This window comes from Paramormyrops kingsleyae, chromosome 4 (assembly GCF_048594095.1).
Source record: "Paramormyrops kingsleyae isolate MSU_618 chromosome 4, PKINGS_0.4, whole genome shotgun sequence".
Taxonomy (NCBI): domain Eukaryota; kingdom Metazoa; phylum Chordata; class Actinopteri; order Osteoglossiformes; family Mormyridae; genus Paramormyrops; species Paramormyrops kingsleyae.
The window spans coordinates 48,349,673-48,370,010 of NC_132800.1; the positions used below are offsets into that span (position 1 = coordinate 48,349,673).

A 20,338-nucleotide genomic window follows, 5' to 3' on the forward strand; every position below is an offset into this window, starting at 1 on the left:
TGCTCTACACTTGTAAAACTAAATTTAAAAGTTTGAGAAACTAATATTAATATAAAACAATATTTTTAAAAGTTAAAACTGGTGGCATTGTAAATCATATTCTGACATAGTGGTTCTTTTAAATTGCTTCCTTGGGTCAAGGGTCATCATAGAGGAAGCACCTCAAGGAATGCTCATTCTGTTTAATATATTTATAGATAAATTTGTTTTCAATTTTAAACAGAATATCACAGTTTTTTGTATATTTTATACATGTTATAACAATGTTTTCATTTAAGTTAACAATCAGATGCTTAACAATGACTTAAGCGATTTGCATTTGATCAGGAAAAAAATGTCGTAATTTGGGTGTGTTTTAGCTCCATGTGAAAGTAAAAGTATGGTCAGAAAGACAGAATTTCATTTAGGGATGTTACTGCGTTAATCATAAGTGCATATAGACTGTTTATAACAACAAAATATATAGCAAGAAATAGTTATTTATGTAAGAATAAAGGTGGAGATGCAGATTAAAAGTTTCAGCGTTATTGTGATCTTGTTCAAGTTCGTCATTAACTCTCATGGTATGTATATTTTGAAGACAGTTTCATGTGTCTGGTAACTTGTATAATGATGTAGAATAAATACAATTGAGATGTTCTTGTGTTGGTACACAATATGTTTTTACCAAATATTCAAGTAACTTGTTGCAATGTATGTTCTGCACTTATTTAATGCTTTGTTGTCATAAAGAGATTTTATATCTTATCCCTGTTGTAGGCTTCCTGCTACACGGCTCTGCTGGTCCTCTAACAGCCCGGCTGGGAGGAGCTGTACTGCTCCCCTGCTTTGTGGACAGACCCCTGCCTTTGGAGGAGCTGGAGGTGGACTGGAAAAGGACTGATTCAGACACCATCGTGCACCTATTCCAGGAGGGTCAGAGCAGACCTGAATCACAGGGGGACGCCTACAGGGACAGAGCCCACTTCTTCTCTCAGGAAATCCCCAAAGGCAACTTCTCTCTGCTGCTTGAGGAAGTGAGGACTGCAGATGCAGGAGTTTACAAGTGTGTGGTTTATACAGAGCAGGAGCACCATGAAACACGGGTGGAAATACAGGAAGCAGGCAAGTGCGCCTTTCTGATTTATGGCTTATGACACATGGACTTCCTCTATTTTAGTTAGTATAGTTTTGTTGATGTATGTGGAGTATGGGTGTAATTTATTGGCCCAAAGGAGATTAGATTTGATATGAGTATTAGATATGTTTACTGGGGGAATGAATTGTTGTAGTTCTATCACAATTATTCTGATAACCTAAACTTTAGTTTTATTTCACTGAAAAAAAAATACGATGGGAAATTAATTATGCACTAATAATAAATACTTAGAAATCTCAGAAGATCATTTTTTAATTCTTGTCAAGAGGACAACTACTGGACTGTACAGAAAAAAATCAGAAAAATGAAAGGAAGTAGTACATGATTGGAGGGGGGAGCTTGCCGGCACAGATTAGTGGAATGACTTTATATAGTTTTTATTTTGTGGAAATATTTAATTAGATTTAATAATGAACTGACAAAATTCCTATTCTTCCAAAATAGAAAATGGCTGATCTTCCAATTTATTCATCTCCGTTATTATAGTAGTATGGGGGAAAATGACTATGGCACAATCCACAAACTGCCTTCCCCTGCATGAGGTGGACTGCCTGGGGAATGAATCCACAAACTTAACGTGACTAGTACTAAGCTACTTCTTTTTAGACGGGTCACATGTTTATGATGTGTCAAGCCATGCTTCATTGGTGACCCTGACAACTCTCGATGCATTGCAGAGTACTTTACAGGCACAACTGTAATGGCAGAGAATGCTGCAGCTCTAAAGGTCTTAGAGTTCTGGTGTGACCAAGCTAAAGTTTGGTTTTTGCAGGCGAAGGCTCAGTTTCCTTTGCATGGCATCACAGATGACAGTACCAAATATCACTACATTTTTGCAGCGCTGGACAGTTCTGTTGCCACCAGGGTGCCTACTTTCAATCCCCTGTCAATTCCCCTAGGTCAGGATAAGTAAGATGCTTTAAAGACCGTACTTTGGAAAACATTGCAAGCAGGCTTACTGGCTTGTCTCTTTTCTGGTTTGGGGGATTCCAAGCCTTTAGAACATATGGACTATATGTTGGCTTTCCTGGGTGACCACCTGGCAGGTTTCCTACTGTTTTTGCAGCATCTGCCAGTAGACTTGCAGGTAGCACTTGCTATTCTACCCATAATGGACTGCTGCGAGCTTGCGAGGAGACTGACAACAGTTTCTTGACCAGGCAAACGGTTGGCACAGAATTGCGCACATGCAGCGACTCACCCAACACATCACCCATGGCCAACATTTCCAGCACTGTGGTGTAATACACCCACCCAGGAGAACTTTCACCATACTTGGTTTGGTGCAGCTGCAAAGAAGTATCGACCACATTGCTGTTTCTACAATTTGGGAAACGGGTCGGCTAGCACTTGTTAGCTGCTACAAGTGTTGGCTAATCTGTCAGCTTGCTATGCGTCATGGACTCCACTTCTGGTCAGCATTTCCTATGCGACGTGGGCACTAAAATTAATGTCCTACCGGCTTCTGCACTGGATGTATAGTCAGGGGAGTGGAGTCCAGCTCCAGAAACAGAGAAAGGTAGCCTTATTAAGACTTATGGCACAAGTAACACAACACTATGTTATGCCAGACAGCAGTTTGATAGACTTTTGTGGCTGCAAAAGTGTCCACCCCCTTGCTTGGCGCTGATTTTCTGTGTGCCAGCAGTCTCCTAGTTAATATCTGGACTTTCCACTGCCTCCCATGCAGGCACAGTGCAGCCAGCTCTTTACCTTTGCTGTAGCTGACGATTTGTATCACCTTCGAAAGAATTTCACAGGGCCTGGTTTCTCATCAGGCACAGTGTTTAGCACAACTGTTGGCCCACCTGTCCACATTTGGGCTGTGTCCCTGGTAAACCGGCCATTACCAAGGACAAGCTTGATGCACTGCGTCTTGGGATAGTGCAATGATCCAACAGCCTTTGGGCCTCTCTGCTTCATATGGTGCAGAAACCTGCAGGTAGATGATGCCCGTGTGGTGATTACTGCTGCCTCAATGATGCAACAATCCCAGTCTGTTACCGTATCCCTCACATTCAGGATTCCTCGGCCCGTCTAACTGGATGGTCCGTATGCAGCTATTATCAAATCCCAGTCCACCCACAGGACATCCTGAAGACGGCTGTCATCACTCTACTTGGGCTTATTGAGTCCCAGTGTATGCCATTTGGTCTTAAAAAATGAGGCCCAGACTTTTCAGTGCCCGATGGACAGTGATCTATGGCATTTGCCATTCTTACTCATCTACCTGGATGGCATTCGGAAGGCCAGTGCCTCCAGTAGTGAACATTTGCATCACTTCCATATATTGTTCAAGCAGCTCAGCAGTCATGGCCTCGTTCTCAACACTCACAAGTGCCAGTTTGGGCTGACTTCTATTGACTTCCTTGGCCACCACATCATGAAGGAAGGAGTGTTTTCACTGCCTGCTAAAACTGATGCTGTCATGACTTTTCCCCCAGCCTGCTACAGGCAAAGCCATGCACAATGAACTTGTATCACCACTTCATTCTGCAGGCAGCCTTCCTCATACAGGGGACGACAGCTAATCAGGCACTTGAGTGGTCTGCTGAGAGGGCTGCAGCCTTTGCAGCCACCAAGTCTGTGCTGGCTTATGAGACCATGCTAGCACAAACACTGACCAATGCCCGTCAGCAGTGCCAGCTCTCGTTCATCTTCGAGTTCATGACTAATATCTGTCACATTGCGACTGCCATCAGAATTTTACAATTGGCAGAAGTCCCATTTCAGGACTGTAGCGACTTGCTCCTGTTTGTTGTCTCCACTGGCTGGGCCAGACCCATTGTCCCCGCAAGGTGGTGTAGGCATATTTTTGATATGGGGCATGGTCTCTCTCATCCCAACTAGCGAGTGTCACAGAGGCTGCTCAATGATAAATTTGTCTGGCATGGGCTTAAAAAGGGTGTGTAGGCTTGGACTGCTTCCTGCCTGCAATGCCAACATATAAAGCTCCAATGGCACACTAAAGCATCCCTGGCATCATCCGAGGTCTTAGAGTGGTGTTTTAACCATGTGCACTTTGGCCTAGTTGGTCCCTTACCTCCCACCAGGGGGTTCTCTCACCTGCTCACAGTTGTTGACAAAATCACCTGGTGGCAGGAGGCTTCCACAACTTCTGCTGTCTTTCTGAAGTTGTCCAGACATTTCATGGCACCTGGGTTACGTACAGCATGTGCTGTAGAATGATGAGTAAAAATAAAAGTAAATCTTGATTTACTTTAACATACATTTACTTCAGCATGACAAACATGGTATAGGTTGTACTCATTCATTACCCAATCACATCACTTTAACGTGATCGCGGATAGCTTACTCTACAAGGAGTAACCTGAGGGGGGCGTAAAGATAATTTCCCCATTATTATCAATTATTATTACTATCAATTATTATTATTATTAATATTATTATTATACACACAAACACACACACACACAGATAACAAGGGAGGTCAACACTCCAATTTTCATTGCCCAAAGATTTAGGGACCTACAGACAGCAGAGTGGACCTGAAGGATAGGGGTCCCTCGACTTGGCACGCAACTCCCTCCCCAGACATCCTGCCTTACATACCACTCACCCAACAGGCCAACACCCTAAAGAAACTTTCTTCTAAGGCTTTTGTATACCCTGTATATTTCTTTGCTTATGATTGCTAGTCTCAATATACAGGTTATGTTTGTGTGTGTCCTTAGACAATATTAGTGTTTTCTGTGCCACTCTTATAACCATGATCATGAAGTATAACCTATTTTACTCCTTTACACTTAAACACTTATATAAATTTAAATAAATAAATAGGTATAGCTACCACTGCATATATGTTCTCATGGTTATACCAGAAGAATCTTGAAAATTGTGTAGGGGGACCGTGGCGGAATCCAACCGTGGCGGAATCCAATTGGACAGCCGAAGGCTTGAAATGCGTGTGGATCCTTCCGAGCGCTTCTGTAAAGTTACTTACCCGTTGTAGGTAAAGACTCCAATTTAAGTAAAGATCTTTATTGTGTGACTCTGCTATGTAGGTTTAGATGTTGGACAACCACTACAAGGTAATACAATGCTAGCCTGGATACCCGTCATGACCCGGCGGCCCTTAACCCCTTGGGACCGGCGGTCCCGCCGGCGGGATCTGACAGAATTCTCGCGAGACCGTTTAAATAACTCCGCGAGTTTTTGTCATATACACATTTTAAAAATACCCTCTGAAACTTTGGACGGTCTACTTTTCAAATATATATAGGTAGAAACTAAATATATTTTTACAGCTTCGTGATACGAATAGAAAGAACAAGAGTGACTGACTTAAGCGTCTGCGTCTCGAAGCGGCTCTGATCACCCACCCACTTGCAAATCGCGCTATTCGCATGATAATAACATGATAATCCGACAGTTAGTATTGGGTGAAGAAATATGTGAATACGCCCATTGTGACCGAAATAAACAAGAGCACATGTCTGGGTAGTGTTTACACTGATCGGCTACAATATAGCACACGGATACGTCTCTGCCGCTGAAGCTTTGCGCCAGTGTTGCCACTTTCAGCAGCGAAGCTCATACCTGTGTTCATAGCTCAGTGGGCTAAGCCTGTGTGCCTGTAATCACGTGGTCGCCGATTCAAACGCAGCGTATTTAGAACGTGAATAGCGATCTTCCGCTGAGAGCGGTCCTACACGCTCCCGACGCAAGTAAAACAAAGAAAGGTGACACGATTGGCTTTTTTGCCTATTTAACCTAATTTTAAAAACTTTAATACTTCTGACAATGGAAGTTTTGAAAAGAAGACAGATAACGGATTTAGTCAGTGTTTTTTTCATGATTCTACATAATGATTTCAGCGAGATATAAACTGAAATACACGAGAAAGATACGCGGTCGATGATGCCCTCGTCCCCAGAGCGTCAATAATAGTCACTGCATCATATTTATCGCTTTCTATATTTATATAGTCACAGTTTTTCATTTTTCATTCCATCTATCAATAAACTGTGAAAGGGATTTTATTGTTGCTACTTTTCTTGCGTTTCAAACTGCCTTTCCAAAGTGATGGGTGTGGGGTGCAGTGACATTCCAGACTGATGGGCCATTGACAGTATGCAAACTACTACAGGTGTGAGGACACCTATCTCATCAATATTCATTGTGAAGACCACTGACTTTGAGAAAAAGAGTGTCACTCCAAAGTTCTAACTCTTTAGTAATCAAACCATATAAAATTTCTGAATGTCACTTTCACCTATGTGTAGCTAACCCCTGTGTCTATAAGCTTCAGACTTCAGAGCTCAAAAGTCTTACCTAGAAATGTCTATAATGTGATTTTTTACAATTTCTCAGCATGTCTGAAAATAGGTTTTTGAAAAGTATATGTTTAAAGTTGATTTTAACAAAAAATTGAATAATAACATTCTAAGAGGTCTCAGATTATTGGTGCTGAGTTTGTGCTGAATAAAAGCAAATGTATCACTTTGGGATAAGTGTTTTTTAGATAGGTGAAATATTTTAAAATGTCAAGGCATGTCAGACTACCTCGAAAGTGGAAAAAAGGCCTCAGGCCCCAGGGGGTTAACGCCCCAGAGGCTCAGCTGACCATTGCCGAATCCGAGCTAGTGAGGGCCACAGAGGTTAAGCCGATGTCTGCCGTAACTCAGCGTGTGCACGCCTCAGAGGCTGGGCCGGATTTGGTGCCGTAACTCAGCGTGTGCACGCCTCAGAGGCTGGGCCGGTCTATTACCGTAACCCAGCGTGTGCGCACCTCAGAGGCTGAGCCGGACTTTGTGCCGTAACTCAGCTTGTGCGCGCCTCAGAGGCTGAGCCGGTCTTTTACCGTAACCCAGCGTGTGCGCACCTCAATATATATAATATAATATATAGTATATAATCCAATTAAAAGTATATAACAATTCCATATCTCAGCTGAGTGGACACATAGTAACTGCAGAAAATATCTGATTACAGATGAAGATTCATACAGCACTATGTGGGAGCTCTGATTACAGAGTGACTCCCCGTGCTACTCTGGCGCTCTTCCTTAAGTATTCCAAACCAGGTGACAGGCTGTATCAAAGGTTGTGATTGATTATTTTAGGGCCTGCTCTGATCTTGTGTGTGTGTCTTGGAGAACTGTTGATCTTATCAATTCTCAGACCCTCAGCCAATCAAATTGCTTTAGGGGGAATGTGACAACTCCTTTGTTCTACCAGGTGATAAGACCCTCCACTTTGGTGGGTTTAGTCTTACTTTCTATATTTCTCTTATGTGAAAACATGCCGCTTTAAGGTTGAGAGTATTGTGCCAGTCGTACTGTGACTATTCAAACGAGACCAAACATGGGTGTATGTGTCCCTAATGTATACCTCCTGTGTTAGTGTGAGTTAGTGAATGTAGGATGCATCTGTGTCTTGACGCAGCCAGGCCTTATCACTGGAATTTGACTGCGGGGTTCTGGCCGCCCAGTGGGGGTGAGGTGTCCCTTTTGATGTGGTGATCAGGTGATTTGGGTCCAGTCTTGTCGGAGCCGGTGGACCTTTGCTTCAGGACACTGGGTGGAGCATTACAGGCTTGCCAGAGCTCAGACCAACGGGGCCTGCAAGGCCTCCAGCCTTACAATTGAATAGTCTAACCAGGTATCGTGATGTGTCCTAACTTTCAGAGAGCCTTCTTTCTTTGTTTAACAACCCCCTCCCTTTTTTTCACATTCCTCTGTGGCCCGTTAGCAAGCTCTTTGTGCTCTACTATTCTGCATTACAAGAACTGAATAAAGGTGTACATTATCCATTCTGAGGAGCAGATCAATTGGGATAAGCCACAACAACTAAAATAGGTTGTTCCCAGATGTGCAATTTAAATTGATATTACCGCAAACTAACAGCCACGCCTATCTAAGGGTAAGATGTGGTGTTTGAATGTGAATAGGTAATGTAATGTCTGTAGAAAGTGTAGCATCTGCTGAGGTGCAACCCAAAACACCTATATCGTATACTGATGTGTGTCAGTAACATATGTGTCACGTTCGGCAATGTAGGCGAGCAGGGAAGCAGGCGAATGGAGCCGGAACATCGGGTAAACGGGGTTTTATTGCTCACAGGACAGACGGACAGAGACATCCACGGACAATACAATGACAGATCTGAGGAAACTAACTGAGACACGGACTAAATACAAAAGACTAGCCAGACATAACAGGACACAGGTGATCACAATCGGGGATGCACACGAGGTAATGAGGGGGCGTGGCACACATCGGGATCGTACGGAGCGGGGCGTGACAGAACCCCCCCCCAAAGGCGCGCACACTGGGCGTGCCCGAGAGGAGGCGACGGACGAGACGAGGGGCCCAAAACCTGGAAAACAAAAGCAAAAAACATCAACGGGGAACAGGAAACAGGAACAGGGACCAGAAAAACGACAAGACCTGACAGAGGACGGGGAACAGGCAGACAGAAAAGGGCGACACGGAGGGAACACCCACAGGCGACACAAAGGGGCCAGGAGTGAACAGAGGAGGAACAGAGGGACGAGGAACAGACACAGGCGGGACGAAAGGAGGAGGAGCAGAGAGGGGAGACCAGACAGGAACGGAAGGGGGACAAAGGGGAGCCCGAGGGAGCCCAGGCAGGCGACGGGCAGCGGCAGGAGGGGCCGCAGGCGAGAGGGAGGAGGGAGCAGGAGGGGACCACCCAGGGGCCAAGGGAACGGGACGAGGGAGTGACGGAGGGGACACGGAGGGAGCAGGAGGGAACACCGGAGGCGGGACCGAGGACCGGCACCGAGGATCCAGGGGGGGACCCAGCCTGGCGCCTATGTCCGAGGCACAGGACCGAGGACCGCCGACCCCGAGGCACAGGACCCGCAGGCAGCCACCGAGCCACAGCCAGGGGCTGAACGGACGAGCCAGGGGGCAGGGCGGGCGGGACCCGAGCCTGGCGCCTATGTCCCCGTCCCTTGCGGGACACTGAAAGGCGGGGTCCTGTGGGGCGTTGGCCTTGTCGGGGCAAGGGCAAAGGAGTCAGTAGGGCTGGGGGAACTAGAGGCAGGGCGCGGCCGCAGGTGGAGCTGCCGGAGCCACGGGCGTGGCCGCGGGCGGGGCAGCCAGAGCCGCGGGCGTGGCCGCGGGCTGGACGGGAGAGGCGGCCTTAGGCAGGGCTGCGGGCAGGACGGGAGAGGCGGCCTCAGGCAGGGCCGCGGGCAGGACGGGAGAGGCGGCCTCAGGCAGGGCCGCGGGCGTGTGGCCAGCAGGGGGCGCCTCGGCGGGCACCGCCATTACTTGGCCAGCAGGGGGCACCTTGGCAGGCACCTTGGGTGTGTGGCCAGCAGGGGGCACCTCGGCGGGTGCCGCCATCACTTGGCCAGCAGGGGGTGCCTCCGTGGCCCCCTCGGGCAGTGCCGCCGGCAGAGCGGTGGCAGCTGCAGGGACCGCAGGCAGGACAGGCGGGTCAGGCAGGACAGGCGGGTCAGGCTGGACCAGCAGTGCCGCAGGCAGTGCGGCGGCAGCCGCAGGTGTTGCCGCGGGCAGAGCGGCATCAGCAGCAGCTCCGCTTCTCCCAGTTGCTCTTCAGGCGCTGGTTCAGGCGGTGAAGGCATTTCCGGGCTCTCTGGAGCGGATATTCCTGTCCAGGTGGGCGCTCCTTCCTGAGCAGGTTCCTGCCCTGGTTAGCCAGCTCCAGGGCTACAGGGTCCTCCTGGACCTCGGGCTGGGATTGCCAATACACAAAGTCCTGCAGCAGCCCGAGCCGGTGGTACTCGGACTGCTGCTTTGTGCTTTCGCGGAGATCCGTCATTCTGTCACGTTCGGCAACGGAGGCGAGCAGGGAAGCAGGCGAATGGAGCCGGAACGTCGGGTAAACGGGGTTTTATTGCTCACAGGACAGACGGACAGAGACATCCACGGACAATACTATGACGGATCTGGGGAAACTAACTGAGACACGGACTAAATACAAAAGACTAGCCAGACATAATAGGACACAGGTGATCACAATCGGGCATGCACACGAGGTAATGAGGGGGGCGTGGCACACATCGGGATCGTACGGAGCGGGGCGTGACAATATGTAATATAAGTAATTGTTCATTAATTAATACAGATGGTATGAGGTGTGAACCGCCAGGCTGGTATGGAAAGTTTGGTGTCAAACTGATGGACAATCACTCCTGATTCCAAATCTGGTCAGTGGTTACCATGAAAGTGGATGTATCAAAAGTTATACCAGCTTAATTAAAATCGTCAGTAAAGGGGAATCAGTCTGGTCATAAATCCCAAAAGGACTGATACAGACCCCCTCCGAAAGGTCACCAAATGGATGGCCAGCCATTGGTTCAGGTTTCGAATTCCTGGTCATCCCTATTCATGAACTTTAGACCATAAAACCTGGCACCTCAGAACAAAGTCAGGGGAGGAGCAGAAAGAACATCAGCCCAAAGAGAGAGGCGAAAGCACATCAGCCCAGGAGAAGAGAAGCCCACAAGAAGCCCTCCTGAAGCCTGCCGGTGAAGGCCTGCTAACCAACAGAGAACTGCAACCAAGACAAAGCCTTTCACCTTAAAGCTTCACAAGGAGAGAGAATCCAAGGGGCTCCCCTCCAACAACTGCTCCAAACGCCGCGCCTCCCTGAGTGCCATCATCCCGTCAGCTCATCAGCCTCTGCAACCAACTGCCAAGACCCCCCCCACCCACACACACACACTCTGCAACCAAGTAAACCAACTTACTTTCATTCTAACAACCTAAGCTGTTCTGTTAACTTGCTATATGACTTTAGGGTCGTGTTTCCACAAACTATGCTTGCTTTGCAGAACAGTATTTCCCTTTTAAGGTTACCCATCTAAATCTGGTCATTGCATTTCCATTCCATTATTTCGCGTTTGTTGTTAAGTGTAATGTCTGTCTTATGTTAGTTGTAGTGTAAGTTAGGAATAGATGCATGTGTTTTACACAATTTCAGCCTCCGTTCATTGAGTGCTCACAATAGTCCCTCCCTCTGTGCGATCTTGCTACAAGCTCTGAAACCTCAAACTCGCCTGAAATATCGCGAGACTCTCTCTCATCGGCCGTGAGGGGAGCTTCGCTACCAATCGTTTACATTACCTGGTGATGCAGCTCGCTGGACGAGCCTTCTAACCCAGGTTACTAAGCGATACTGGTAATTCGTGAATCCCATTTAAGTCTCACATTAACAGACTCACAGGGATACCGCAATCGAGTTTGGAGGAGCCAACCATTCAGCGTAACAATTAGGCAATAATCACTACTACTAATAAAAAATCAAAAAGATATACCCACCTGTATGAAGCCTCTGTTAAGAACACCAGGTTAGAAAAGGAGTGTCCACCAATGTATGTAGTGGAGGGTTATCTTAACATCTAGCGGAACAGTGCTTATAGGGAAGTAGTGCTGGTTTTGTTTTGTTCATTTCTTTGGCACTGCTTGGCCTCCCATCCTTAGTGGTTGGTATCATGGTCCACACTGGGACAACAGGTATGATTTATACTGTAATAAAACTCTCTGTACGCGATCTCTGAGTTTCTGTGTATGTTGTCCGGGTCACAGCACAATGTATAGGAGAGCTTACCTCACTCATACCTCCCTGTTCACCCCTGACCTAGATTAGAGGGTCATAACACCACCGCTGCCAGGTCTCCTGGCCTCCAGTGTTTGGTTTTGCAGGACTTGGTGGGGACTTTCAGCCCCTTGCCCACAGCATAGCCAGCCAGTGCAGCACCCAATCCTGCCAGTGCAGACTTTGTCTTTGTTCACCATGATGCTCATCAGGCCCCTTTATGATGGCTTTTTCTGGGTGCTGGAGAGGGAGGTCTACGTTTTTCATGATCGACATTGGTGGCAGGCTTAGCTGCTTTTCACTGCATCAGGTGAAACCCACCCACCTGGATTTGGACTGTTTGTCCATCTCGCCTCAGAGTGGTGGCCAGGCTGTGTCCATCCTCGGGGTTCTGTTTGGGCCCTCTCCTTCCCCACACACTGACTCAACCTGTTCTGGTCACCCAGAGTAGCTACCTCCTTTTCCATGTTTGTGGATTCTGGGGGGGCATGTGAGGGGGATAAAAAATAACTACGGCTTAGTCCACAAACTGAACCCTGCTAGTGCAAAGCCATCTCTTTTAAAATGGGGCACATGTTTATGACATGTTACTGTTCAGGCATTTCTTCTGTGTTGCATTGTTTTGCATTGTGCAGCTTTTTCAGAAAATATTAAGAAGTTTTTCTGATGATGCTCATGTGTAACTTCAGTATTTGTGTCTTTAGCTATGGTGCTACTTACTTTGAATACTTGTGTTGTGATATTTGAAAGCCAAAACCAGACCAACAATATCCTTTCCATTCTATATTCTGACTACATTCTCTGGACAGGATAATGAATAAAAAAGAAGCATAGTTAGAAGTACTAAGTAAGTACAGTGGTACCTCGGTTCTCGAACTCACTAGAACTCGAATTTCTTGAAAGTCAAACAAACCAGTTTGACCTAGAGCTCGATCTGAATATCAGAAGTCGAACCGTGAACGCTGACCTAATATAAATTGTACACGCCAGGAAATGAGTCATACTACAATGTAATTCTTACTTGAATGCCTTCTTCACAGACTGGACGATTAACCAAATAAAGCAGCGCAACATTACAGTAACTAACAACAGGGCTTGTCCTTTGAAAAATGCAGGCGCACACAAATTTGTGCACCTAAAAAGTGCTACAGTAGGTGCACAATTTTTTTTGTGCACCCTAAAAGTGCTAGGTGCACAATTTTACCTTTTTTGTGCACCTAAAATGTGGTTGGACTTTGGTGCAATGGATCAAAATGTACTTGTATTTGTACATATTTCTGTTTTTTGTAGTCCTAGTGTTAGTTGAGAATTTTGTCCTAGTTTTAATGCTTTAACATATTTTGTAGAAACCCATTTAAAGTGAATCACTTTTTATTGGTGAATAAAATTTGCAATTCAGAATTCAGTCTTTTTTGCATCAATACTTTGGAGATTGTCCTCAATTTGCATAACACTTGCTGCAGAAGGCTGAGGGGAAGAGCACCATAATATTAAGATTATATGGGCCAAAACTTACAGATGGCATCCAATAATTTGTATGAGCCAAATTCTGTTTCTCCACTGAAATTGCATTTGTTAGCCAGTGTCTTCTCTGAAAACTTCATTCTTGGATGAAGAACACATCAGCAGTCGATCCCAGCAGCAGCCAATCCTTAACATGTATACAGCTATTACTAACTAGTTATGAAGATGCCATCTCTTAAGTGCTTGAGTAGTTTTGAGTAGGTTGCCTTCCAGGATAGAATCTGCAACTAGACCACAGGGTGAGTAATGACAGTAGCCAAGGATATTGCTGTTGGACTAGGACTAGGAGTGGGGATAGCTCAATATTAAGAGTTGGACAATAGGGTTGGGTCGATAGACGATGCCATCGTCCATCGCCGATGGCCGATAGACATCACGATGCTGAGCCGACATCGCGATCCTCCGCCCCACCCCCGCCGCAGCAGCAACCAGCTCACGAAAAACACACACTTAATCACACTATATAGCCAAATTAAATGCATGCTTTCAATTTCCGCATCTTTACTTATTTTATTATTATTATTATGAGGAAATAATAACAAGGAAGTTGTTAGCGATCACAATACAAATTACAGTGAACTCCAAACGAATTACACGAACTAGTTCGTTTACATTAATAAATGAGGCATACAGAAACAGCAGAAAAAAAATCAAAATAATTTTAATTAAATTAGATTAAATAAACTACACCAAATATGCCTTTTTCATGGTTTTACCATAACGAACAGAACGTCTGCGCATATTTTGCGCGGATAACTTGACCGCAAATCCTACACACCACTTCAGACGTATCTCGTGGCTGTCCTGTTTCATTGGGTCTAAAGCCAAAGTATTGCCAGAAAGGTGAATTTGCACCTTTTTTACCAACCAAGTTTGTCGACACCTATTCATGCCAGAGTCCCGCGGAAAAAGTGATTGACAGGTGGTAATTTGTGTGTAACTTATCTTTATTTATTTATGGTTTGGTTATGGGTAAAACAAAGACCATGCGGGTCAGGTAGTGGAAATGGTAGGCTACAATTAATTCATTCGTTATGAATTAATTATTTAACAACAACCATCCTCCCCTCCCCAAAAACGTTGCATTCTGACACGGATGACCCTTGTTATCTATGCTTTTTTTCGACGCCATTGTTGTCATGAGTAATTCCGTGGAGCGTCGAGTGGTCACGTGACAAATTATGAGGCGTGTACAATTTAATTCTTTTTTATTGATAGGCGCACATTTCTTTGCGCAGCTCTTCACCGTTTTAGGCGCGTGATGGCGCAATTGCGCACCTTAAAGGACAAGCCCTGTAACAATAAATAAACCACTAACTTACATGTACTATTAGAGTATTTATGTCATTTATTTAAACTTAATTTTACCAGGTAAATTAACTGAAAACCAGTTCTCATTGCTTTACGTGATATTCGGGAGAAATAGCAGATAACGGTTCCAGAGGCGTTCCAGTTTAACGAGGTTAACGAGGGGGCGTGGCACACGGATGGAGCGGTCGATCGGGGCAGGACAGGGGTAATGCTGGGATAAGATCGTTATTGTTTTGGAAGCCATTAAGAAAAAAAATGTACTTCTTGTTTTATCCTGTTCATTTTGTGTTTAAATGCTTAAAAAACACATTTAGGTGTAATTTTGGGGGGCCGGGAACCAATTAATTGGTTTTCCATTATTTCTTATGGGAAAAATTAGATCAGAACTCGAACTTTTTAGGATTCGATCCGGAGTCCGGAACGGATTAAGTTCGAGAACCGAGGTACCACTGTACAATGTTTAATTACAACTAAGAAATACCAGGTGGGGTCCATAGTGTCATGGACCAGCTGAACAACACTACTAATCCCAGAATGCACTTCCCTGCTGCCATGTCAGTCAGATGCTCTCCCAGGACTGTTTCCCTGCTGACTATTGTCATTAACTCGACGTGGAGTGTTGGAGTCAAACTCCTCCAGGTCCATTGATGAGAAGAGATTCACACCAGAGACGAAGAGTAGTTGCATGTCACAAGTTTATTCCCTACACAGATCGCGATCTGGGAGCCACAATCTGACACACATTCAGCATGTACAAGAGGAAGCTCGACAATACTTGTTGGCTCTGTCCTTTTATAGCCCCTTCGGGACATTTCCCCCTCTCTTGGTATTTTTCCATCTGCGTGACAACAACGTATTTTGACATTTGCCTCAGTTAGTACATGTCCCCCCACCCAGCATTATGTCATGCAAGCGCTTTGCACCTTTCCCCTTGTTAAGCAAGAATAGCCTAGTTTCTCCGCAGCTCAGCAATAACGTGCCATATGTTTCCGTTTTTACAACTGTCTGCGTCAGGGCGCCCTGGCCCTGCCGGCACGCTGGTCAGTTCCTGTTTCAATCAGCTGCATTTTTAGAATCAACCCCTCAATTTCCCCCTTTTAATCTTCGCAAGGAGATCACCTTAGCGGCGTGGGAATACGATGTCTTCAGGAGGACTGTTCTCCCCCTCCCTCCTGACGGGCTGGAGATTCATCATCTGCGCGTAGGTAGTGTCCTGTTTCTCTATTACGGTGGTGATGAGACGAACTGACAATGCGCGCAGGCAGGGAATACAGCAACACCCGCAAGTAACTAAGATTGCAGCAAGGTAGCTATGGATAATAAAAGCGAGCTCATCAAACCTTTCCACTGTCCAAACACAGAGGTCATCCAATCATCCCATAAATTGTTAATCCTGGAGTGCTCATGCATCGTTTTGGAGAGGGTCCGGAGACCCTCCAGTGCCTTGGTTACTGTCCCGTCTGGGGCGGTGTTGTTGGGTATAAAGGTGCAGCACACATCCCCAAACATAGCGCACACTCCCCCTTGGTGTACTGCAGCTGTATGCCTCCCCACCTTTCCTCACATCTGATGCTTCGGACCGCCCCTGCTTGGACAGTGGAAAACAATGCACACATAATCATAAGATTTTTAAGTATCACATATAACACACTTGTTCCCCTTTTTATCTTGGTCTTCATCCTGGTCCTGGTGTTGTCTGGCGGTGGATGAGGTGCTTCTCTTCCTTCTGGTCATTGGAGCAGGGGTGGACTACCCTGCTGTTGTTGCTCAGGTCAGGGGATTATTCTGCCCCTTCGGTTGAGACCTGAGGTGCGTCTGGTTCAGCTGAACTGACGCTTCCTTTGTCTTTGCCCAGGGCACGCTGGATCTCAGCCGTTGATCTGCCTGGCTCTTCTGCAGCCGCGCACTGGCTCCAGTAGAACCACATGTCACCTTTGCCTTTCAGCCGCACCACGTGTGAAGTCCTCTCAGTGACCTGGAAGGCGCTGGTCCACCTGGGCTCTGACCACTTCCGTTTGATGACCTTCAGGAGAACCCACTCTGCCGTGTGTGGTTTGGCTGGCTGACTCTCTGGTCTCGCCTTCTGGACCTGTTTGTAGAAATCTGCAACGAAAACTTGCAAACTATGCCCTAGGATTTCGCTCCCCCTTTTTATTGGGGGTCCAGGTTAACCCTCTCTGGGGTCCTGGGAACTGCCTGCCTGTCTGGAGCTCGAAGGGGGTGAACCCGGTCCCCCGGTTTATGGAATACCTCACCGACATCAGTGGCAGCGGTAAAGCGTCAACCCAATTCATTTTTGTCTGTGCACACATTTTTGCCAATTTTTGTTTCACCATTTGGTTCATCCGCTCCACTTTTCCTTGGGACTGTGGGTGATACACGGTCCCAAATGCATGCCTCAATCCCAGCGCCTTTTCCACCGTCTGGAGGTCCTCGTTCTTGAAGTGGGACCCATTATCTGACCGAACCCTGTCGGGGAACCCGTGTCGCGGTATATACTGATTGATCAAAAACTTCACCACGGATGCTCCATCCTCCTTCTTTGTGGGCCATGCTTCTGGCCACCCTGAGAATACGTCCACACACATCAACACATACCTGAACTAGGGCGGGGCGATATGAAATCGCGATTAAATCGCGAATGCGCAATAATCACTAGGGCTTCAGATGAGAGGCGCAACATTTGGTGGTGTGCCAGCTTTTCTGTGCTATACGGACATTTATTTACGCCCACAATATAAGCAGCTTAGTATGGCTAAATTATTAATGAGGCTTTGTATCAGAGCATGTGAGCGGAGTGGAGCTCACGAGGCTGTTGGCTCCGCCCGCTTCTCCGCTCTAATGCGCACTAAGCCGTTCCGCTCAACACCGCTCCTCACTCCACTAAAATTTACTCCCGCTCCAGTCAAATCGCTCCACGCTCGCTCCAATTTAAAAGAGGGACAAATAATCTGCATGCCTAACAAATGTCACCTTAAACCGAAGCCTTGTATCAAAAAGATTTATAAACCCACCGCAACTGAAAATGGAATGCCACAGATATTACTCTCTCCCATGTATTATTAGGTATATGACAGCCCAGGGTGACAGCTCTTAATTTAGGGTTCAGTGTCAGCAATCTGACTATTGCCGGTGAATACCGGGAGTAATCCTACTCTGTTTTGCGTGTGACGTCAATTTTCGTCCAGCCTGTTTTGGAAATTTAAACATAAGTGGGCGCAGGGGTTAGTCTAACACTAGACATAAACTCACTGGTATTTCGGGGTATAGCTCACGTGCCTGAAACAGTTCGCTATGTGAGGAGGGCCGCAATATTACAGCAGAAAAACTTACCTGAATCTATTTTTAGTGTTTTTTAGTATTCTACGAGAATACACTGCTGTGGCAGAAATTGTTTTATGCCGTGGCTGGGGAATTTATACTGTTGCCCTCTTCAACACCATCATGGTTAAAAGTTTAAATAAAGGCAGTACCCTGTCATGCTTTGCAAATAAACATCAGCACTATTGGTCTTCAGGACCTGCCAGACTTTTGACTGACATTTTAGAATAGATTTTTTTACAGTGTACGCGAACAGGAAGAAGCAAGCAAAACCTGAGCAAGTTTTATATGGTTGTAGCATATCAAGTCTATAAAGTAAATTAAAGTATAAAAGCCTATAAAGTAAATATTGGTAATCAAATAAATTCGTTTTGTCATTCAAAGTAGGTCTAATAGGATTTTTTAAATTTCACGTAACGCTGTCAGTGAAATTTTATTTTATAGAGACGCAGCAGCAGCATCAACAGAAAAAAATTGAGGAATTTAAAACGTGGATGCTTAGCCTGTATATTCTTTAGGCTATTAAGCCCACTGATTCCTTTATTGTTAAGCCTATTTTTGTGTGGAATGCCATTGCCAAACCTGTCCGTTGTTGCCTATATGTTGCTTAAAAATAAATATTTTCTGAGTGGCAATGTTACCATTGCTCATATTTCTTTATGATATAAGGCTTCGGTTTAAGGTGACATTTGTTAGGCATGCAGAATATTTGTCCCTCTTTTAAATTGGAGCGAGCGTGAAGCGATATGACTGGAGCGGGAGGAAATTTTAGTGGAGTGAGGATCGGTGTTGAGCGGAGCGGCTTAATGGGAATTCGGGTGAAGCTCTTCCTCAACTGTGACCATCTGTTTGGTCACCACGTACCCTGCGGTCCTTTTCACTTCCTCATCTGCTGCCTGATTTCCCTTTGCTACCATTGTTCCTGACCCTTCGTGAGAAAAATTCAAGTTGGGTGCCTCTAGTATTTTGCTAAGTATCTGCTGCCTGAGAGACGTCATGGTGAACATCTGTGAATTCACATAGGCCACCACGCTGTGTGAGGTCAGGATGTGCAGCGCGTGTCCCATCACTATGTGTGCTGTTTTCTGAATAATTTTGGCCACTCCCGCCGCGTGCCTTGTGCATGCGGGGTATCTTTTTTTCTGTAGTGTCGAGATTTACGCTGACGTACATCAGCACTCTCCTCTCTCCCCCTTTTTTCTGAAACAGGATGCTGTTGACGACGTCTCCTGTTTCAGAAACATCCAAGTAAAACGGGAGAGAGTAATCTGGGAGGGCAAGGTTAGCGGCCTGGGCTAGTCTCTGCTTTAAGGTGATGAAGGCTTCTTCTGATGCCTGCTCCCAGTTAAGGGGCGCACTGAGGCTACGTAGACCGTGCTCTCGGACCAGAGCCCTCAGGGGCTGTGTGAGCCCCGTGTAATCTGGAATGTAGACCTGTACAACTGTAACCTGTGAGTCCTAAGAAAGACAACATGTCTTTTATCTTGGTGGGCCTCGGATGATGCAGAATAGCCGAACGATGAGCCGGGGAGAGACCTGTTCCTACCCCTGACCCTTGAGGCAGGCGGGTGTACCGCCACTGACGACCTCTGTAGGTGAAAGAGAATACACTCACCTAAAGGATTATTAGGAACACCATACTAATACGGTGTTTGACCCCGTTTCGCCTTCAGAACTGCCTTAATTCTACGTGGCATTGATTCAACAAGGTGCTGAAAGCATTCTTTAGAAATATTGGCCCATATTGATAGGATAGCATCTTGCACTTGATGGAGATTTGTGGGATGCACATCCAGGGCACGAAGCTCCCGTTCCACCACATCCCAAAGATGCTCTATTGGGTTGAGATCTGGTGACTGTGGGGGCCATTGTAGTACAGTGAACTCATTGTCATGTTCAAGAAACCAATTTGAAATGATTTGAGCTTTGTGACCTGGTGCATTATCCTGCTGGAAGTAGCCATCAGAGGATGGGTACATGGTGGTCATAAAGGGATGGACATGGTCAGAAACAATGCTCAGGTAGGCCGTGGCATTTAAACGATGCCCAATTGGCACTAAGGGGCCTAAAGTGTGCCAAGAAAACATCCCCCACACCATTACACCACCACCACCAGCCTGCACAGTGGTAACAAGGCATGGTGGATCCATGTTCTCATTCTGTTTACGCCAAATTCTGACTCTACCATTTGAATGTCTCAACAGATATCGAGACTCATCAGACCAGGCAACATTTTTCCAGTCTTCAACTGTCCAATTTTGGTGAGCTCGTGCAAATTGTAGCCTCTTTTTCCTATTTGTAGTGGAGATGAGTGGTACCTGGTGGGGTCTTCTGCTGTTGTAGCCCATCCGCCTCAAGGTTGTGCGTGTTGTGGCTTCACAAATGCTTTGCTGCATACCTCGGTTGTAACGAGTGGTTATTTCAGTCAAAGTTGCTCTTCTATCAGCTTGAATCAGTCGGCCCATTCTCCTCTGACCTCTAGCATCAA

General features: G+C 46.1%; 1 protein-coding gene across 6 annotated transcripts in view; it reads left to right on the plus strand.

Moving 5' to 3' along the window:
* Nucleotides 1–396: 396 nt before the first annotated feature.
* Nucleotides 397–20,338, plus strand: part of LOC111833396 (uncharacterized) — a 114,177-nt gene continuing 94,235 nt past the window's right edge. For 5 of the 6 annotated variants that reach the window (XM_072711527.1, XM_072711529.1, XM_072711528.1 and 2 more), the window contains exons 1-2: nt 397–563; nt 760–1,104. In XM_072711527.1, the coding sequence (XP_072567628.1) occupies nt 503–563; nt 760–1,104 (406 nt within the window). In that variant the 5' untranslated portion in view covers nt 397–502. Of the gene's footprint in view, nt 564–759; nt 1,159–20,338 lie in introns of those variants that run through there. The other variant, XM_072711532.1, reaches the window with a different exon arrangement.